General features: G+C 40.7%; 1 protein-coding gene across 3 annotated transcripts in view; it reads left to right on the plus strand.

Moving 5' to 3' along the window:
• Positions 1 to 23,109, plus strand: part of REPS2 (RALBP1 associated Eps domain containing 2) — a 93,115-nt gene that overhangs the window by 51,461 nt on the left and 18,545 nt on the right. For all 3 annotated transcript variants that reach the window (XM_082773082.1, XM_082773084.1, XM_082773083.1), the window contains exons 11-14: positions 1,290 to 1,355; positions 5,840 to 5,882; positions 8,407 to 8,543; positions 21,808 to 21,872. In XM_082773082.1, coding sequence (XP_082629208.1) covers positions 1,290 to 1,355; positions 5,840 to 5,882; positions 8,407 to 8,543; positions 21,808 to 21,872 — 311 coding nt within the window. The remainder of the gene's footprint in view (positions 1 to 1,289; positions 1,356 to 5,839; positions 5,883 to 8,406; positions 8,544 to 21,807; positions 21,873 to 23,109) is intronic.

A 23,109-nucleotide genomic window follows, 5' to 3' on the forward strand; every position in this document is an offset into this window, starting at 1 on the left:
GGTAGTCCACATTCCTTCCAGTTACAGGTGTGACCAAGTTTGGCAGATTCCCAGTATCTCTGGGTCAAAGAAAGGTTGTCAGAGTTTGTAAGACGTTTGGGTAAGTCAGCATATTCCACAAAAATTGTGTTTTGTTGATAAGGTGTGTTTTGTTGTAAATCATGAAGTGTGAAAGCAGGACTTGAACCATGAAGGTTATTGCTTTCAAATGCTGAGGGAAGATTCACTTTTTACCTGAGGAATTTGTTTTCTTCCCTGTTTAGGCGAAGAACTTGTGCTTTGTTCTGGATAGGTGACATGTGAAATCAGATGGGAAGCTGCTTTGGTGCATGCAGTCCTTCACGGCTGAGGATCTGCTGTATTTGTGACAGAGATTCCTGCCTTTTCAGCCAAAGAACAAATGCTCTCGTTCTACTACTTATTGCTATTCTGGCAAATGAAGAGCAGATTGCTGTCCTGGCTGGGAAGAAGTTCCCAGACATCAAGAATCTGTAGTTCAGGACTGTAGAAGCAAATTTCCCTGCATTTTCAAAACGATACAAGTAAATTAGCTCGACTCTGTGAGCTAATACTGTTAAGTGGGGGAGATAGTGCAAACAGAACTGGATCCAAGAACCAGACTTTTCCCACATATGTTTTATTTGATGAAGGCAGATGGAGATGAGAGATTTCATTCCGAGTGGTCATTTATAATACGGTGTATTACACTGCATTAAAATATGCTACAAGGATGTCTTAAGAAAGTAATTAATAAAAGATGCGTAGACATGGATGGAACGGGAGTAAGTGCAAAGCATTGTGATCTCCTAAATTTTAGCCTCGGCTCTGTCAGTGCCATTTGACATCCCCTGGAGCAAGCTGGCGAGGCTTCAACTACCAAAAGCTGTTGTCTCTGTTGTGCCTTGGGTTTCGAGGTTTGTAGGTTCAGAGAGATGCATCCCAGCTCTGCCAGGTGTTGCTGGCTGCCGTCTGTGCAGGACTGCTGCATTGCTGAAACACAGGTCCTTCCTTTTGTGCATTCAAACCCCGAGTTCTCAAAATTTGGGATTATTTGGCAATTTGGGCATAGGCCTTTCTGTTCTTGACTTTTGTGCTACTAAGAGTAGTTACTGCTTTTGGGTGTTTGGTGTTCTGAGGATATTTCGCTACCTTTGGTTTCTTTTCATGTACGCTTGGCTTTATTAGACATTCCAACTGATACTGTTTTAGATGTTGCTTTCTCAGAGCTATGTCTACAGATATTACCTGCACATATTTAAAGAAATTTTCGTTTTGTTTGTTTTAATAAGCTCTTAAAGTAAGCACCGCTGTCAAGACAATACCAAAGGATTTTCAGCACTTGACTGTGAAAACAGGTAAGAAGAAAACCATTCACTTGTTACTGCCATTAGAATTTCAATCAAATGTTTCTGTATCACAGTGAACCTAAATTAATGTATTTTGATGTAATTTTTTGAGACCCTTTTTCCTCTTGTAATATTATACTACTGAAATTAGCTTTTACCTCATAATGATTACAATTTGCACACGTAATCTTAGTACTTCAGGATGTCAAAAGGTTCTCTTGCTTTCTTTCTCTTGTTTTTACTGTATGAGTGTTCTTCACATGTGGGAAATATTTATGACGTAGCATTTTGAAAGGACTGTGTTTTTAGCTTTTCAATACTACAAATGAAATGCAATAGTGTTTTGTTGATAAAAAGGTCTTCTCCAGTATTAAACAAGAATGTAATGTTTTGGTGACTGTTCTGAAGTGGCTTGTTACTTTTGAAAAGAAATGAGCTTTTGCGTTTTCCTATAGGAGTTTTGGAAACAGATCTTGTGGCACATAAAGCATTGACACATCCTTTTGATTCAAGGGTGTTTCTCTTGTGAAACCACCAATGTTTTTTCTTTCTTCAACTCCAACATACCATCCGTGTTCTTGTCATACTGGAAAAATGTATTTCTGGAATGTCATATGTGAAAATTATTTAGCTGTTCCAGAAACTCTCCATACATTCAGTTCAGTTCATCAGGTCTCCTTGTCCCTCCTCTCTGTTAACCTCTTCCCTAAAGCGGTAAGAGTGTTGGCAAGGTCCCAGGGAAGCTAAACTTTGGACCTGCTTTCTTTTTCTTTTGCATAAATGTTTTTACTCGTGAAGATATCCTTGATTAAGAAAACTGACCCCAAATGTCTGTCACAGCAGTTTTGCCTTATAGCTCGATTTATTCATGGCTGCTCAACAGCTGCATGCCTCATTTCCCAACCTTTTTTTTTTTTTTTTTTTTCCTGGCTTCTTCCCAAACACTTGGCAGCTACCAGATGTCCTATCTTCAGCTCCTATTCTTGAACAATTGCTGCTTCTCCTACAGCCAGCAAGCCACACACACAGCACCCCCTCTAAAGGGGAAAGGGGGGCCAGTGACACTTTCAGTTCTGTTCTCCCCCATCTCTGCCCACCACTTTTTGCCCAGGAGCACCCCAAGCAGTTTTATTTTCACTTCAGCATTTCCATCTTTGGTATGCTTAGGGAAAAAAAAATAAAAAATTGTCACCTGCACATCACCTTTGCCACTATTGTTTTTTTTTTGCCCTGTGTCCTTTATTTCCTTGTAAGGGAGCTGTTCTGGGTGCCAACTGTATTCTTTTATCAATGCTGCTGTGTTTGCATACCAAGGGAAGCAGTGGCAGATTTCCACCCCATTGCCCTGACTCCTGTTGCTTTGGGAGTTTCACCTGTGTGGTCCTGCACATTAAGGATCTGATCAAGCACATTCTGAGGTTGCACAGTAAGACTGATGTTAGAAGTCAAAATATTTATCTATCCAGTGTGCTAGATAAAGCACAACTGAGTGCTTATTTCAGAATCAGTCATCATTCTGAAATGTCATCATAATTATTACACTTCAGGATGCAGATTCAGTTGGGATGAAGCAAGAGAAAATTTACATCCTTCATTTGGGCTATTTATGTAAATTCAGGAAAGATGATACTGCTGCGGTTCATTAAGGAAAAGTTTTCTTTGCCATCAGACTAGAAATTTGAAGTCAGTAAAACCTTCACGTGCTCAACATCTCTGCAAATCTATTTTATTTAGGCTCCTAAGTGTAAGATCATTGTTGGCCTTAGACTTTAAGGAATTAAGAGCCAAATTTGTGAACATTTAAATTTTGTATTTCTGCATAGGCCACTAATAAGAGATAAAAAGTGAGTCACTACATGTGATTTAAACTGGGGAATTCTTTTCTTTTCCTTATCAGTGTAGCATACTTGCACCTTTTAAAGCACAATTTTCCACTCAAGATTCCATCCTGTAAAGCAGGGAGGCACCAGATATGTATAGTCCACTAGGCTCCAGCCAGAAGTCACGGAGTCAGCATCCTTGGGAATGTTACAGTGAATGTGTGATGGAAGAGGGGCTGGGAGCAGTTAAACGCCTAAACTGGCAACCTTCACACTCTCCTCTGGTGTGTGAGAATAAATAAGTTCACCATCATATATGATTTTAATTGGTCCAGATGGGGCTGTTCAGTTCATCAGACTTTGCCAGGAATAATACAAACTTCTAAATACTAACCGTACTCAATTTACTCAACAGCTTTATTTTTTTTATTAGTCTCATGTAACGTAAGCGTCTCTATTCATAGCCATAGAAATAGGGAAAACTTGTGAACTGGCTAAATATTTTTGTATCATCTTGAATGCTTATGTTGTGCGTATGTGTAAACCTGCAGCTCACACATGAACCGTGCACAGAGTGCACCAAAATGTCTGCAGGCTGTACAGAAATGCTGCCACAATTCTTGTTTGCATGCCCTAATAATGAACTACCTGTTTTATAATAGTATTATATTTCATTTTATGAAAGGTTCACACTAAGGCTAGGTCTGGGTATTGTGTAACTGTAGCCTCAAATTTCCTGATTTTCAAAAGCTTATAAGAAAATCCTTGGCAGTAATATTATATTGCCATAATTTTTTATTAGTAGTCATATCAGGTCTCTCTCTTCCTTTTGTGTTTTCCTGTTTACCTCAACAAGATGTCCTCAGAGAGTTCTCATTCAGTTCAAAGAGTTCAATTTTACCTGTAGTTTTTTAGAAGTAAGGTTTTCTAAAAGAAGTATGAACAGAATTACTGTCTCTAAAAGAAGAAAAACTTGATGGTTCTTAAGCATTTCTTAGCTTGGAGAGAATTTATACTTCCTGTTTCTAAATGACATTTATTTAATAATTGTGCATGTAATTTAATAATCAGCAATTCAACATCGGAAAAATTGGGTCATATGGCTTGGCTGTAGGGAAGCAGTTTCTAAAGTTGTGCTCTCTGGGAGTCTGATGCAGAGAGGGGGATTATCACCACTGCATATTTTAAAAGTAATTCCCTCTCTCTTCTTTACTAAGAGTTTGTTGCACAGAAGGCTGGAATGACTGTGGGCCAGTTTGCTGGTGACAATAATCTACTAGAACTTGATTTATGAGTGTGTGTTTTTTTTTTTTTTTTTTTTTTTTTTGTATCAGTGTGGTACTGCATGACCCTGAAAGCGTATTTCCTTTATGAAGAAATAGTGTGTGGCTCTGCACGTGTCATATGCTATTTCTTGCATTCTGTATGCCTCAAGCCTCTTGTGTAGGGTCTATGCAGTGACACAGTGCCAGCCATTGGAAGGTCAGTATTTGCCAGCTGCTACCACAGCTAGCTCCTGCTCTGTTTGGGGGAGTCTGCTGTATTCTCAGGGAGTGCTGTACAGCGACTTTGTGCGTTGGGATCACTTATGCTGCTGCAGTACCTTGAGGGTATCTCAGTGGGCTGAATTTGAAAGCAATCACAGAGATATATTTTGTCAAGAATATTTTATGTCAGCAAGGAGCAAGGAGAGTAATAGTTCTCTGGGGACAGTGACAGGACCCGAGGGGATGGCATGGAGCTGGGACAGGGGAGGGTCAGGCTGGGGGTTAGGGAAAGGGTCTGCACCCAGAGGGGGGTCGGCCACTGGGACAGGCTGCCCAGGGATGTGGACACAGCACCGAGCCTGCTGGAGTTCAAGAGGCATTTGGACAACGCTCTCAGACACATGGTCTGATTTTTTTGGTGGTCCTTTGGGGACCCAGGAGTTGGACTCGATGATCCTTGTGGGTCCCTTCCAACTCAAGGTGTTCTGTGATTCTATGAACAGTGTAAACCAAGGAACAGCTTCGAGGAATAACCCAGAGAAGGTGATTCAGTGCTGTTGTTTTTCTATCACATAAAGCCTGGTTGGGGGTGGCAGGATATTCAGGATTAACCCAAGTAAAATAGATATTTACATTGATAAAAATGTTTTTTACCAACGCTTAGCCTGGAAAACTTTCTACCTTAAATATCATTCCACCCCAGTGTCAAAGTAACCTCAACCTGATGTGTCAAAAGTTTTTGTGGGTGGCAAGAACACGGGCTTTTATACTAATTAGTTGAAGAATTTAGGAAGGACATAAACCTTTGTGCTTCGGTATGCAGGACAACACATAGATGTCTGGACCAGGAGGAAGGTGTTTTCTATGGACAGCTTATGCTATTTCTGTGTTGCTTGCCAGCACTTCTTTGTCACAATAGCATCAGACTTATTGCTTTCCCTGTTTTGTGTTAACCAAAGTAGAAGGTGAGGTTTTGACTGTGTTTGAGCTTTTGAATTCTTAGGGCATTTACACACTACAGAAGGAAAGGGGAAGGAGAAGTGAAAACAAATCCTCATTGCTCATGTGGGATGAGCAAGCTCTCACATCCACATTTGCCACACTCCCAGTTTTAATAAACACCGATCCCACAGCTCTTATTTAGCATGATTTGTTTTAGCAGGTGATATTTTCTTTTCTCTTTCAGCTCCTCAGGAACCTAATGCACTTAAAGCCAGACCCAGATCCAGGTACCACTTTCATTTCAGTTTCGGGATAAGACATACATTCCTCTGATGTTAGACACGATAACTGGTGTCGCGATGTTTTACTGGTGCCGTGCTGGAAGCACTGCTCAGACCTGAGAGATTTACCAGGAGGGATCTGTAAGCTCTGGATGCCCCAGGAGCACTGCCTAGCACCCTGTGGTCTTGGGTCACAAGACACTGGCATTTTTGCCCACCTGCCCATCCCGGCTGCCTCCTCGGGGTGGTGTTCCTGTGGAAGTCGGGGCAGTGGCTGCGTATGGAGGGAGATGCCTCACGCTCCCGCTGCAGCAGCAGCAGCTCAGCTCTCAGGTGTGGGTGAGTGCATCCTTTTGTTGGTGTGTGTGTGCGTGACTGGGGCTGGTTGGTTGTGGTGGAAGAGGCTTATGGAATCAACGCTGCTGTTTGAGGGAAATGGCACCTGCTGAATTTGGGTATTTTAAAGAAGAGGGAGACCTGTGCAAAGAAATACTGTGTATAAAAGTATTATGTTATGTATAAAGTATATATTATGTAATGTTTTTGTCTCTTCTGTTGTACAGCCCTATCATTCATTCACCTTAAAGCTTTTTTTTTTGAGCTGGTTGGGGAGCTTGATTTCTTTTTCTTAGGCTATAAGAGTATAGCAAGAGCTCTCTCCTAAGCTTGTCAAGGGCTGCTAATAAGAGAGGATGAGCAATCCACATAATGAATGAAGGTGGAAATCCTCTGTGCTTAGGACCCACATCCAGAAAGGCTGAACTGCCTTCTGTCATTTTTCTGCTCCTAGCCAAAGCTTTTTTGTTGTCACACTGTTCTAAATTCTCTTGATGATTACTGAATCGTGAAGTGCAAATATGCAAAATATACATAAAAATATTTTATGTAAGACACACACAAAGACATTTAAACAAAAAAAAATGCATAAAATAGCAAGCATTGTTTAAACATTTGAACAAGTCACTTGAATGTGACTACTGTGTCACACATGACTGTCTCACATGTGACTGTATCTCACTGTGTCAATGCAGAAGTTGGGGCAAAAGTTCCCTAGGCACATCCTTGCACCCAGACCTTCAGCCTGGTACAGCCTGGAGGGCTCTACAGCCTCTGGGCTGTCTGTCTTCATGCGTGTCTCACCACCAGAGGCTACAATTCAAGTCTCTTAGAGCTCCCAGCTCAGGAGGCTGGCTCTCTAGTGTGAGCTGTGCAGACTCTTAGCTGCTTACTCGTAGGTGCCCAGGTCTGCCTGTTGTAAGCAGCGATTCACTGTCATAGGGCGATGTGTTGGCAGTGCTGCAGCAGGCATATTTTTATCTAGTAGTTGCTGTCTTATTCTTTCTTTAAAAAAAAAATCTCAAACTGTTAGGTTGTACAATTGTAAGGCAAGTAAAATATACACCACATATTATGGAAAATAAAAGTATAAGACAGGCAAACAAAACAGGCAAACAAAACCAACAAAAAACATTCCCATTTATTTCAGAGGGGTTGGATTAGGTCTTAAATGATAGGGCCATGGAATTCAGAGCTCTACCAAGATTGAAAAATTCAGCATCAGCAGAGGTTTTTGTGTCACATGTAAATTTTGAAGCAATTGCAGCTTTCACTCCTGTATTTATTAAAGTTTACATCAGAAATACGGGATCAGCATTGCCAAATGTCTGTCCCGCTAAATAGCTGTGTTCTAACAACAGCCTGCTTGGCAAGAAAAGATCCGTTTCCCATTAGTGGGAGTTATTTCTGTTCTCCTCGAATGTGTTTTTGGTCTTGCCTGTCACGCATAATGTATTACAGTAAGTATAACATCTCACGTTGTCAATGCTCATTTTGAACAAAGCTCTCGGTCGTGCAGAAAAAAATGGTAACTGCAACCACTGAAAAATATTGGACACTACTCAGCAAAATCAGAGTTCTTAGCAAATGCACTGCGCTGGGATTAGCATGATATGGACTTACCTGGAGCGGCCTAGGAAGGTGTACTGAGATACATACTTGAACAGTATGGGGGTTGCTTTGGATTCACTCATTTTTCTGGATTTTTTGGAATTTGGTGACAGTTTGCTCTGAAAAAATTTACTCTGGTAGTTAGAATATCACAGTTTGCAAAATATGTACTTGCAAGAGGCAAGTTGAAGCTATACCTCTATAAACACTACTCTCAGTTGTGAAAGGCAAGCAAAAGAAGCTGTAAAGAAAATTATTTTTTACCTGCATTTATTCAAAATAGTTGCTGCAATTATCATAGTGGCAGTTAAAGATACACAAGAAGAGCCTGAAACTGTGGTATAAAAAAGCCTTAAAAAATATTAGCCATCAGTGTGACCCATCCATTTCCCAAGATGCATGGTTCCCTCTGTTGCCAAATAAATCTGCCTTGTTATAAGGGGAACTTAAGTCAGTAGGGCGAGGGATTTCCACCATGAACTTGAGTTCTGGTCAGTGTATTTTTAGATACTGTTCACTGTAGTTGTTTAAGATGAATTTCTGAAATAAAATATTTTCTACTTTTAAATCTTTCCCTCCTTAGGTCTTATTCTAGCACATCAATAGAAGACGCCATGAAAAAGGGAGAAGAGCCCCCCACTCCACCTCCAAGGCCACAGAAATCACATTCCAGAGCTTCCTCTTTGGACCTGAACAAAATATTTCAACAAAACACACAAGGTAAAGTTTGCTTTCTTTCCTTCTTTTGAGACCATTTAGGTTAGTTGAGTATTTGGCAAATTGATCTGTTTGCACGAATGCTTGACAATATGTACATATGCTTGTCTGTGCTATAGACAGTAATATACTGTGGAACAGAAGAAGTTGCACTTTACTGCATTACATCACCAGTGAGGGGAAAAATCACTCTGTTGCCATAATTAAGGTGATTATAATGTTTTCTGGCACGATAACAGGAAGCCTAACATATGGTAGTCTGTCATCACTGACTGTTTATAACTAGCCTTGCTGTTTAAACAGTTCTCATCAGTAACTACAATACATTTGATTTTTATTACTATTTATTTTTTTGTAGTTCAGAAGCAGGAAGAAAACCCTGAATGTTTAAACTGGGAGAAAGTGTAATTTGTCGTGTGCAAACGTTTACGATGTTAAAGTCTTCCATATGCATGGGGGCAATCAGAAACCATTCTTTGACTAAAAAGAAAGGGAAATTTCTTTTGACATGGGTACATGATGAGGGGAGAGAAAGACATAGAATACTGGCTGGAGGGAAATGAAGGGAAACCATTCTCCAGTGCTTTAGTGTTGGAGCGTTGCTTTTGTGTTGCACAGCGAGCGGTGGAAAGAGGAGCTGTTTGTTCAGGAGAGCAGGCACCCAGCGTTGCTGTGCTCTGCCAGTGTCCTTGAACCAGGCCAGAGGTTTATGCAGCACACACCAATCATCTGATTCAAGGACTAGGTTAAACATGGTCATGTTTATGCTTCAGAGGAACGCCAAGGTCTGACTGTGTCAAGGAATGTTTTAACTGGGTTCTCTTATGTGGTTGTTGGAGTTGAAAGGAAAGAGTTTCACCTCTTGCTATATAAGACATTCTTTTGTGCAAACACCAGGCAGAATTCAAGAGTCCTGTTATATGTGCTGAACCCTGAAACTCACTAGGAATAAACAAATTTTGTTTTTTCCTTACACAGAGAAGCAATTCTCAATCTTTGACTGTGGTTCCTGTGCAGGGATCTATTGCCCCCAATTTTGATTTCGTTAACATCAAAAAGAAAACAAATGGAGCCAAGTACACATTTCCTAAGGCAGCAAATATTCTCAGAATCCAGATAAAAAGCATAGCTGGAAAGAAATAAACTTGGATTTAAGTTTCTCTTGGAACACAAATGAAAGGAGAATGTAAATTTTCTAAGAAATCAATCTGTGAATGAGAAGTAACATCTTGCTTTGAAATGGATCTTCTTGAAAGTCACCATTACTTTTGATGTAAAGTGAATTCTTCTGGGCAACTTAACAAACTGAAAGTGTTATAAAATATGAGTGACAGAGAAAGGATAATTTATCGATACATTTTGTAGGACTTCATCACTGGAAATGGGACAAGTAATAGGGGATAGGCAATTGCTCATTTGGGAACCAGGAAAAAAGAAAATAAAGTACTTTCGATACCCTAAAACTATTCATCATACTCAGTTCAAAATTATAGATATTTATAGCTGGAATGAGAATTGGCTCTAGGTTGACAAAACCTGAAATATTGTGTGCTACCAAATTGCAGAAATGTGAAAAGTCTTCCAGAAGTTCAGCTTCCTTCTTTGCCTGCAGGGTCTTGGCCTACAATTTTCTGCACTCTTGAATGTGCCTTGGTGGCGATACTAAATGTTTGGGGTGGCCTTGTTTCAGTCTCTTCTAATGGAGCTCTTCTATTTTGTATCAAAAATGTAAATACTCATTGTGGAAGAATAAGGAGAAATTTGTTGCCTTAGAGGATTTAAGGAAGAATTTCTTAAACAATTTGTAGCCTTCCGCTAATAAGGGTTCCAGTTCAAAGTCTGCATCCTCAGAAAGAGGAGGAATTAAATCAAGCCATCCCAGCACCCCCAGGTACTGTGGTGCATTTACCTTGCCTTATTTTGTTTCATTAAAAATGTCTGCATTGGAAATGCTATTTTAAGGTCTTTATTCTACGGAGAAAGGTGAGCATGCTCTTTTCCATCATTAAGTCCCGAACGTTTGTTATTCTGTAACATCCTATTGATAATAAGACTTTATACAGTTGCTTTATTTTCTTCTACATGTCTTATTTTCACCACCTCCCTTTTTTTCATTCTTTCTCTATTAGACTTGCTTTTCATGAGAAGTTCCAGTCTTATTTTGTGTATTCAGATAACCTTTGTCATCTAAAGACAGTTCTTCCTCATGGGGTGGTCATTGTTTAATAGCCAAATGCTCTAATGAGGTGCAATTTCTAAAAACAGAGTTTGCAAGACAGCAGAGAAATTGAGAGCTGTCACCTTAAACCAAAGAGCCCTGGAAAAGCAAGTGAGTGTACATGCTCATGTCAAGTAAATTGCTGACACTTGTATAATAACGAGCTGTATTCTTATTTCTGCTGACAGTATAAAGGATGAATTTAGAATAGTTTCCATCTGCAATCAGAAGATACAATTATATAGATCATGTGGTGGCAATGTACTATTTAGGTTTCTTGGTGATTGGGATAATATATCCTGGCATAAATATCGAACCTGATGAGTGTCTATCAGCAAGTTAGTTAATTACCTTCTGTACTCTTGACTGATTTTTTGCTTTATGTTTTCTATCTGCTTTCCTTTCTTCCTAGGTTTTAAAAAACAGTCTCGTTGTTAAAGCTGAGCCACATAAATTAGCAGCTGGAATGGCCATCCCTTTTAGCACCTCTAGCACCACTGTGTTGCCTAGTGTCAGTACAGACAGTACAATTGGCCATTTTAACAGCTTTCAGGGTGCATCCTATGTGATTAGAATAATTCTGTTCTGGTACATTGGATTTTGTCCTATTAATTTTTGTTCAGAAATGATCACAATTGTGTGAGTTTGGTGAATAATCTGCTCTGGCAAGAGTGCTCAGTAGTATTAAGTTTTGCTTTCAGTTCCTCATTGGTCATGTTGACCTATGGTTATCGTGTCTTTAATTGTAAAGCCATCTGTGGTTTGGAGCATTTTTGGGTGTATTTCATTTTTAAAGGGCAGAAGAAGAAAAGTCTCTTCTCTTCAGGTAAATTCAGCCAATGACTGTGGCAGATCCCTCTTCTGTTTTGTTTGTGTTTTGCTTCATTTACTGCATGTGCTATATCATGCTTACCACCCATATTATGATAACCTAAAAAAAACCTAACTTTTCAAATTTCCCATAATTACTGAACTGCTCTAGATAGGCATTTGAGTTGTATACACAAGAGTATTGTTGTTCTATCTATCTGTGTGTGTGTGTGGATGTGGGTGTGCAAAAAAGAAAAAGTGTGCATGTGTGTGTATATATATATGTATAAATAAGTATATATATATATGTATATATATAAAAACCCTTCTGTTTGTGTTCGTCAAGGCCACGAGTCAAGATGACAGTAATTTTAGAAGATAATGTGTGTGTGGCAAGCTATAGGAGTGTATTTTATCATTTACTGTGCTGGTTTTTCTCAGTTGTGACCTGAAGAATAATTCCTCAGGTGATCTGGCATAGTTGAGAAAACATGTATAGTAGAATGACCTTATTTTACGTTAAAGAAACCTCAGGAAGTTCAACATTAGGGTTATTAATTACTGGCATCAGTGAAGCATCATGCCTATTGCTAACAGTTTTTTCTCCCCCAAACTGTCCTGGGATACCCCTGGTTTTTGCTTAGCTTTGAAGGGTGATGCATGTTTTCTCAAGCATTGCACAAACAAATTGCCTCAGTGAAAGTTTCACTGTCTTGAGACAGAGGATTTCTAAAACCCCACTAGTCCCTGAAGAGTTTTTCCCACAGTATCCATGAACGAGGCTGTTACTGAATTTAACTAGGGCAAAATCACTGCATACCAGCCTATCGTGTGAGTGCACAATGATTTCTGTTAAGACTCATTAAAATTTTCTATTTTTTTTTATCATGTAGTCTCCGTGTTAGCATCTGACAAAAATTCAGCACAGCTAGATTCTCGGTGTATTTCTTCTTGTTGAATGTATAATCTCTGGCATTTGTCCTATGTACACATGAAGAAAATATTTGGCTGGGTTTTATGCATTCCTGGAAAGACAACAGCAGGTTTTAAGTACAAAAAAAAATGTCAGTTTAAATACGTGCGTGACCTGGTTTACATCTTCATTTCTCCTCTAGCCTGCTGTCTAGCCAGATACAAGCCGAGAGCTCCTAGCGTGAACACTGAGAGCCTGTGGCCGGCAAAGCTTTTCTGCACTGGTCACAGAGGTGTTTGCAGAATTAGCTCCTCTGGGGGTTTCTTGGGCCCCCCGCTGCCTGTCCCACTGATGAGGTGAGGGATCAGGCACTGAGGGAGCCAGCATTGCTGCAGCATGGTGCCTGCGGGGTCCGCCACATAGCCACACTTCGCCCTCTCCAGCAGCAGAAAGCCAGGGTCTGCCTCAGGGTAAGAGGGGCTGGGGCAAGTCCCAGCTTTACGATTAAAACCAAAAAATGTCTTCAGGCATTTTGCTCAATTAAATTTTCTGCCCATGACAACTACTAAAGAATTTAATTCTGGGTGGTGACAGCAGTCTGGGGCTTGTTAGGGTGACACTGATGCCTCTGAAATAAAATAAAATATATCAAAGAGTAGAAGACGTTTTATTTCCCACTTAGTTCCATTCTTGAATTTTGTAACTTCTTTTAATTAACAGTTCTGTAGAACAAAAGAAACGTGTTTGGAAAAGAGGATTTGCTTTGATGAAACAACATAGTTGTCATAGGCAGCGTAGTTTCATGTTGATGTGGAAGCAGGCTGAACGTCTCTCTGTAATTCTTCAAAACAGCCCTGTAACTATTTATGAATGAATTCTAGACTGGATTTTTTCAGTCCTCGTCTGCTTATGAACCTTATCTCCTGCGGAGGCTGCCCTGCAGTAAGGAACACGTGCAGCACAGGCACCGTTTCATACGTGGGCATGTAAGCAAACACTTGGTGTAACTTGGGTTTGATCCATGGGGGATGTGGGTTTCAGCCTGTAACATAGGGCTAATACATTTACTTCTTTCTCTCTTTCACCGTGTGAGGTGTTAAGTACCACACATACTCAGTAAAGAGGGAACACCCTAGTGTATGAAAAAAAAGTCCTTTTTTTGATACCTTTGAAGAGCAAGGGTCCTCTCTTTGATGCTTCCATTACTTCATCGAGCGCTCCTTATTTCGTTCAACCAGCACAACCTTTCCTTGAATGTATGGCCTTAGGGTGTTTATTTTCTAAGCGTGGAGGTTTCTGAAGAGCAGGAATCTGTTGAGATGTTTTTCAGATTTGCCCAACCACAGACAACTTTTGTTTATTTCTGTATGGTTTTAGTCCAGGTATCAAATAAAATAGTTCAGTAATTGTGTAGGAGAGAGGATGTGGAGAACTAAAATGCTGCTGCGCTATTATACACATTTTTATGGAAACTGATCCAAATACATACCCAAATACTGTTTTCAGCTGTTTGCAGCTACATCATATTTGTAGCTCAGGGAGCAAATGCAGGTGACTCTCCTTTGGGCACATAGAACTGGGTACTAAAACACCTGACAAAGTTAACATAGCTACGGTTATTGCATTATCTTTTGTATTATTTATGCTTATTGGTATTTTCTAGGAAATATCTGTATCTATTAAGGTTAGCTGTAAGTCTTAGCTACCAAAGACAAGCTCTTAAGGAATTATGGAGTCATGTTGTTTGTGTTACCATAAATAACAATTTCCCAATTAACTTTTTGGTTCAAAGTTGAAGTGACAAGAGGAATCCAGAATAATAACGCACTTTTTAATGCTGAATTTAAATCACAGTGAATTTAATTAAGTAATTACTTGTCATGAGTCCTTCCTCTCATCATGCTTATATTGCTCTCTATTTAGTAAAATCCAACTACTTTCTTGGGTAATAAATAGGGCAGAAATTTATTCATGTTGTAGTACTGTGCTGTCTTTCATATTGCTGTCCTGTGTTTGTTAATCTGTCCAAAAGATTAAATTAGGAAGGTGACAATTCTGGACGACCTTTATTTTAGCAGAGCAATAATGCCTACGATCATCAGCATAATATTGCCTTTTGCTGAATATTGTTTGCACAATATACAAGAGTTCTGATGTCAGCTTTGTAGAGTTAAGAGTGCAGAGTCCAGTTAACATGTTCAATTGTAAGGGTTGTAACAATTAAAATTAAAAAAAATGCCTGTTACGCTTAAACCAAAGCACAGAAAAGCCAAAACTGAGCTGATACTCATAATACTTTTTTCTCAGCCACTGACCCACTGCAAAGAAAATATGTGGAAATGCTTTCTTAACATAAATTTTGCCTTTTTTTTTTTTTTTTTTTTTTTTTTTTTAAAGCAGAGAATAGCTTTTTCATTCTTTCACTGAAGCTGCTGTTTCCTTGCAGTCCTGTTCCCTTTAAGAATATATGTGTTACTGAACTGAGCATATTGTGAATAAAATATGAAAGTTGTCCTCTGATTTGCATGGAAGAGTTTTATGCCTTTCAGCCTTTTAGATTTTTTTGTGAAGGATATATGTGTTTACAGCTATGTAGCTAATTTCTTTGTCCAGATGGACAAGGACATAATCAAGATTGAATGGGCTGAAGAAAATAGGACGTAAATGGATGAATGGTTAAACGTTATTCCTATCGTTTATCGTTATTAAACATTAGGAATCTGATGGGGTAACTTATTTCAGCATCTCTAGGTATTTAAATGTCTACATTTATCTCTAAGGGCTTAGTCCAGAAAGCACTTGTGTGCAAAATGGGGTAAATCTTGCCGGCCTTTCAAGTCTAACTGTTTCTTGACAATTTGTGTAAATTGAAATTCTTCTACGTGACATTTTCCATTTTGCTACTTGTAGCACTTGCATTTCTGGGATTGAGGAATGGTTTGTGCTGTTTTCATTCTGTTGCAGGTTTTCAGAAATGTGAAATATTTTTATGAAACTCTTAACAACTTTCACTAGAAAAGAGTTTCGGGGATTAGAGTTGAAAAGTTCTTGACTGCCCTACCAGCCCCAGTGACCTTGGCTGACCTATTTTCATCGTTCTGATTGGCATGCTATATCCCATGGAAAAAAAAAAAAAAAAAAGTTGATCCATCCTAGAAGAGCTCAAGGTCTATTTGCAGGAAAGGATCTCTTGTTTCTCATGTGGAAAAGGGGGGCAAGTTGCCTCCCATGTGAGGAAGACTGCGGATGCAAATACTGCCAAAAGTCTGGGGTATGGGGATGGTGGGAGGCAGCCCATTGCTTTTCCTGGCTCCCACGTGCCAGGGTTGATCTCTGCTAGACATGGTCACAGGCAGCAAGTGCAGGTGATGCCTCTCTTGGAGCATCCAGAAGTCCCACTGGAAACCCTCGGGGTGAGAGAACTGTCAGCGTGGATCTGTCGGAGCTCGGTGGAGGGACTCTGCCTCCCTGTGGGTGGAGAATGAAGCTAAACGTGATGGGAGAGAGCAAAATCACGAATAGCTCTTTTTCACGGAGCAGGGGGGAGGGAGATGCAGTCTCCAGACAAAAACATATGGAAAAGAAAAGGGTAGAGAAAAGAGTAACCAGAAAATGAAATGGTTTAGGGAAGATGAGGGACTGGAAGTTAAAAATACAGAGGCTGTGGATATATGACAAAACAGAAGACGGGACGGACGTTGGAAAAAAAATATCTGCTTTACAGTGAAAACATGCTAAATTGCATAGATTGGGCATTAAAGAAAAAAGGCATCACAAAAAAAAAAAAAAAAACGCAAAAATAAAAAACCTTTAATGGTGTCTTCCTTGTTTGAAAGTGGCTCATGAAACCTGTAAGGACGCCAGTGTCCTACATGAAGTCGCACACCTGAGAGTTCATAGTACAGAAACAACAGTGCTTCATGGCTGGCTCTCTCTATTTGTAATCACCTGGAAAGTACTTAGAAAGTTTTGCGTGCAATTAGGGTAGAAGTGATGTTCAGTGTGTTTAGCACGTGAAACAGCTGTAGCAGGAGTGTGTCTGTGACAGTACGTGTGTACATCGCTGGCTGTGGAAAACAAAACTTTGTTGCTGAACTGTTTCCCCAAACTAACTGAGAAGAGAGGTTTTATCAGTCAAGCTCCAATTCTGGCATTGGCAATGCTTTCTGTGATCTTTCTACAAACCTGATAACAAAATTACTATTAGTAATCTTTTTTTTTTTTTTTTTTTTTTTTTTTTTTAATTGCTGTTACACTCTGCAGATACATTAGTGAGAATTATTAAAACAGACGCCTGGACTGTTTTGCATCAGGACCCTTCACTAAATTTGCATGCCTGGCTCCTGGCTACGGCTCTAAGATTTTTTTTTCCTGTTGCAGCTTTCTTAAGGCATATTAGTGGGAATTGATAAATCAGGTCTCTTGAAGTTATTTCACAATCACTGTGCTTAAAGTATAGGAATGTAAATAAATGAAGGGTTGCAGAGAAGGATCCAAGTAGTCAAATTTCAGTGAACAAGAGGAAAGTTTATAAAACAAGTAAACAGGAATTGGATTTCAAGCATAGACACGGAACTTTCTTCTGTGACCTGCCTTTGGCAACAGAAGAGGAAAAAGTATCCCAAACAAGCTAGCCTCAGAGTGGAAGGCCAAAATAGCCAGCTTCCCAAACTACCTAAGGCACTGAAGCAACTGGTGAGAACCCTTTCTTTTTCAGTATAATATGAGTAATTCATTCTTTTGGCATAACTTTTTGGAAGTGTTTCTGTATTGCAGATTATGCCTCTTCACAAAATTAATTGGTCGTTCTTCTGTTAAACCTGGTTTGGGAACTCAGCACTCTGAAGCAGCGTAAACTGGCTGCATCATGGGTTCACATCAATCTCCTTCCCTCAATCCAGCAATGATAGTCAGGTTGTGGGCTGATCAGTAGCATCCACTTGAAAACTGTAATTGGTCTTTTTCCACTCCCATAGGTAACAAAAGCGCTGAGGATTTGTCTCCCCCACCAGGGAGGCTGGAGGCAGAGTAGGGTGGCCGGATGGCCTGTTCTCAGATTGTGGAATTACATCCTGATGTTTGCTTGAAAATGTTTATCTAGCTTCAGATTGGAAAACCTGCTTTTTTATCTAGTGTGGTGTCCTGCTAGTGCTATTAGACCTTCGCAATTGCCAAAATAGGGCAGGAAAATGGTCCTGGCAGCTTGCCCTGCTGATAGTCCACCATCAAGTGTAAACACACTGAGTAAAGAGCCATGGTTATTGTCCTGAAAGCTTTATCGCTGCCCTTGTGGGAGTAACTAGGGCGTGAAAATGCTATCATTTTCAGTAATATGTGCGAGGCAGACACTGGGTGTACTTAAATCTATTTTACTGGTACCTGAACAGTCCTTCCACTGTGCTATCTGTAAGATTGGGTTTACGTTGCTTACTCTGGCGTGAATACCACCAAGCTGCACAGTAACGAGGCGACCTGTGCGAGAACTTGGACTGTGAATGCCCATCCTTCAGCGAGGAAAACCTGTAGGTATCCCTTGCTCCCTACACCACTGAGCGGTGTGCTCACCCAGCACAATTCCCTGCTTTTCTGTCATTGCTCATTCTGTTTGATGCAAGGAGGCGTTTCAGAAGCCTGGGGAAATGGGGCTTGTGCGTCTCGCTCGCAGCTTCCAGGCCTTTTTGATCCCATCACCGCTGGTGGAATTGGCATGGGGAGCACAGCTGCTGCGGGGGCCCTGCTGCTTTCAGAGCAGCTGAAAGGAAGGATTACCACGTTTTCCTGGTGTAAGTTGTAGGGCAGTACATAAGGACAGCAACAAACCAAGCATGGATAACTGTATGAAGGGAAATTACCCCATCTTACGCTATGGTCCCTTTGTGTGTGCCCACTTCCCCCCAGTTCTCTCTGCTTTTGTGCAACGTGTGAAGACGTCTTCAAAGAGCGATGATGTGCAGCTTACCCAAGCTCTGGGGCATGCACCTCAAAATGTGACATCTGTCTGTTTGCTGCTCAATCCCAAGTCACTTTGCTTTCATTTTGGGAACAGACCTCCCCCTGTATTTATTTTTGCTTTCAAAGCTATTGTGGCACCACCACTAACAGCAAGAACCAGTCTGTGTGGGACAGTCTCCCAGGAGGGGAGGCATTATAAAGTAGCCTAATAGTACAAGTCACCTGCTGGTACACATAAAAATGTATGAGTGTCTCTGAATATTGCCCCTTTTTTAGAGTAGTGATACCAGAGAAGGCTGAAGCCTGTATCATCTGTCAGTTATTCTTTTTTTTCATTGCCCTGTGGGGAAAAAGTGACTTTTTTTTTCTTTATAAGTTGCTATTAGTCCCCAAAAGTCAACCAAGTTGGTCTTGTCTAGCAATTGTGCTCACATAAGCATGATTTCTTTCTAACAACAGGCCAAAGATGTTCTGCAACAGCAGGAATTTTATGAATATTTCATGAGTAGCTTAAGTTAGAATTTGCAGGATTAAAAAGAGGAAACTGGGTCAAATCTCGTGGTGTAAGCATCAAACTGCTTTAATGCTAAATTAATGCATGTCCTATTTTGAAAGCTGAAGAAGATTTTTTGTTATTTTGACCATCTTACAGGAAAATAAGACTTTTCCCTTGGAATTTTGTTGGGAGCAAATCCCAGGAGTCTTTTGGAGCTTTATAGCATGGGGTTTTGCAACCACATCAGGATGTGCTTTTCCAGCTAAACCAGCATCTTTCTGCATAAAGAATCCCCTGCTGCTTTCTTAGAGAGTTGAAAGAGCTGGGGAGCAGGACAATAGGTGCTGTATCTCTAGAGCAGTGCTGACATTTGGGCCATTTCTCAATGGACACAGCTCCTGTAGTACTGCTTTTGAGGGCCTGCTGAAGCATAAGCCAGCAAATGTGAAAAGATGGGCTCTGGGAGGGGGCTGCGTACGTGCACCATGGCCAGAGCAGCAGCTGGGGTCGGTGCCTGGGGCTTTGCCTTTCAGATCCTCACACTCGTGGCTGCAGCACACTCCATGGCATCATGCTTAGGCTCAGCAGGAGGTCTGCATGGCTTGTGCTCCCTGCCTCGGCTGTTGGGCAAGCACAGATGATCTCGCAGCGACAGCCACTGGTGGTGGCAGGAAGGTGAGGTGCCCCCAGATATTTCCAGCGAGCATTGCAGTGAGGCTCCCCCAGGGTTTCCCAAAGATAAACGTATCTCACTGAGTACACATACTTGTCTGCTATTAAAGCATGCAGCTGAGTGACCTACGGAGCACTTGTGTTTGAGTTAGATTGTGTTTTCAAGTGTTGTTATTAGCTGTAATTGCCAAAGCCAGTGCTCAGATAAATGAAATAACACTGAAATTTGTAGAAGGGAAGCCTTCATAGTCCACTGTTCAACTCTGTAGACCAGTTGCGTGGAAAAGATGGAGAGTGTTGTGGAGAGGACACCATGTTAGTATTGCAGTGACCTTATAAATGGAGCTAATTAACACAGGGGAAAAGATTGCAATCACTTAATTTTTTTCATATTTCTCTTATGCCTGTAGATATGTTAATAGATCCTTAACCTAGGCTGGGTTTTAATTGTCTGCTCTTTGGCATTGTCTGCAGTGATACTAGGCTTCATTCTGATTCAAGAGATGATGATACAAAAGATGTAAAAACCAACATATTATAAGCCTATTTGGAGCTGTATATAGTCAATGTGACTGTTCCCATTAATTTCACCCACATGTTTTTACTCTCATGTCGCTGACTTAATGGTTAATATTTTTTGTCTTTGAATTTTCAACCATGAAGAGATTTTTAGGCTTGGTGTATAAAATATGTAAATGGCTAAGCTGTAACAAGGCACATAATGGTCTTTGTGGCTTTCTAAAATATGCATAGGAATAAAAAGTGTATAAATGTAATTGCTTGCTTAGTATTATTGTGGTAAAAGGCATTTCTAAGTTTAATATTGCATTTTTGGGGCTATAGAGATAACCAACAGTGCAAGATGGACTATCTCATCTCTTCAGCAGTACAAGTGCTGAGCACTCAATGCCACAGGAACCCGGGGAGGGTAACCCACCTAAGGAGTCCCATCAGTCCTTGGTGATGTCTCTGTGTTAGCCTTGCCCTCCTCTCCTCTGCAGCTGCCTTTGGAAAACCTCATCTGTACTGCAGTTGTGTCCTAAGATTGGGTTTAAATATTTTAAAGAAACAGAGAACTATAGCAGCTGGACCTGTGTTATTGTTACCCTCCCTTTATGCTAGCTCAAGATAAAAGATGAAATCATGTTATGCTAAAGAGGCCTGAACTGATTATTAGGGTTTGTCTTCATCCCTTTATTTCTCTTCTTCCCTCTAAAATACCACCAGTGAGTAATAACATGCAGATACAACACATAAAGTGATTTCTTTGGGGTTTGTTTAAGCTTTTGTATTTCTAATTCTATGGCAGATTTTTTCTTTACAGGCTGTGTTCTGTTGTGTAGTGTGTGGTATCTGGAGTGAACTGAGGGCCATAAAAATGATCAGAGGGCTGAAACACCTCTCCTACAAAGAAAGGCTGAGAGCTGGGGTTGTTCAGCCTGAGAAGAGAAGGCTCCAGGAAGACCTTATTGTGGACTTCCAATAAGTAAAGGGGGCTTATAAGAAAGATGGGGAGAGACTTTTTAGTAGGGTTGGTAGTGATAGAACAAGGAGTAATGACTGTGAAATAAAAGAGGGTAGATTTAGATTGGATATAAGCAAGAAATTCTGTAATATGACAGTGGTGAGGCATTGGAAAAGGCTGCCAAGAGAAGCTGTGGATGCCCCATCCCTGGAGGTGCTCAAGGCCAGGCTGGATGGGGCTTTGGGCAACCTGGTCTGGTGGGAGGTGTCCCTGCCCATGGCAGGGGGGTTGGAACCAGGTGATCTTTAAGGACTCTGCCAACCCAAACTATTCCGTGATTCTGTGAACTCTAATATCTATATTAAATGCTAAGCACTACTTTTTAAAAAAGGCAGTGGTGTTAAGGACAGAGAACAAAGTACTAAGGATAAGTATGTGCTCTTTCTGTTCTTAACTAGAATTGGATTTCTTTAGCTACAGCTTTTGTGGCTGACTGGCTTCCATCTCTGCTTTTTATCATAACATTGTGGTTTTTTACAGCAATTAAATCACTGCTCATTTTATGGAATGGTAAGCACTGGAGAAAGTTATTTCAAACAGGGTTTGCTCAATAAAGATCAAGTATGGTTTCTGTTATTAAAATGTTGAATACTGCCTCATCACAATGAATTATCATGGAAATAAAATCTGGTTTTATTTGTAATTAAGTGAATGTGCTTGTTTTTCTTTCTCCCTGTTCAGCTGTGAGGTCTGGCTGGCTGCCCCCACCACCACCTGCACTGCCCCCTCGACCTTCTGTATCTCAGGTATGGACAAAGTTTGAGCATTTTGCTGTGCGTTATGTGCTTAGTTGTGTTGCTGGCGTGGACATCATAGCCATTCTTGCTTCCAAGTTAGCGCAACTCCACAGTTTGCTCTGCAGTTCCGTACACGTCCTTCATCGGTCTGTCTAGCCAGCGTGTTTTAGCGTCAAATTACAGGCTAATTAAGTCTCTTTGTAGTGGAGCTGACATGCACCCACTAGACAAAGCTGTAAATTGAAAGCTAGTAAGGCTGGTCTCCTAATAAGAGCTTGATGCCTGAAAGGCATGGGCTTGATACCTGCTATTTGCTTCTCAAGCATCAAATGCTCGGAGGGCATCTGTTAAGGGAGCTATAGCATGCAAGAGTATGCTTCACCCATGGGTTTGAAAAACAATGCTGAAAGGAATTCAGTTCCCTGCCAGTTACATTATTAAGTTTGAAACCATTACCGGTGCATTTCGTTTTCCTTTCTAGATGATTTTTGTGTGTTTGCATTTAGAGCGTCACACAATCACAGCCCAATGCAAACTGGAGAACTTGTGCGTGTCTGCATCCAGATACTGCTTCATATTTTAGGCAGTGTGATGTTGTTGGCTCTGTGAAGTCTTAGGCAGCAGTCTGCTTCACATATTACTCCTTTAGGTGAGGTGTTTAATAGAAGACAGGGCCACGGGGGAGCTAACAGCCCATTACACATAAAAACTTGGCAAGGCACTTTCTTTGGGCCAGAAACAGTCATCAGTTGAGTTTTGGAACTACTCACACAAGGCTGCTGGTGAACACCTCCTGCTGCACTGAGCTTATGATGGAAATGATAAAGGCCTTGCTGCTACCCCCAGCTGTACCAGCAGCTCGTTACTCTCTTCCTCGCCCTAGCCCCTTTTAGCTGAGCACAGCTGGTGTTTGTCTTGAGGACTGTAGGATGCTCTGGTTTGAACTTGCATGCTTCCCCCAAGACAGTGTGGCATAGCCATACTGCTAACACGACGTGCTCCTGAGTGCACCCATCACATTTCTGCTTTGTCTGGTATTCCCTGGAGAGCATCCTGAGCTGCTTGTATCCACTATTACTGTGTCATCTGTGGTATAGGACCTTTCTCGATCTACTTCTCTCCAATACAAAAGTCTGTTTTCCGAATAATTAATTAATTTGAGTGGTTTATATGTCTGGTCATTATTTAATATATAGCTGGTGCTTTGCTTACATGCATCACTTACCTTTACTCATTTTTGATGATT

This window comes from Aythya marila, assembly GCF_965140915.1.
Source record: "Aythya marila genome assembly, chromosome: 1".
NCBI lineage: Eukaryota > Metazoa > Chordata > Aves > Anseriformes > Anatidae > Aythya > Aythya marila.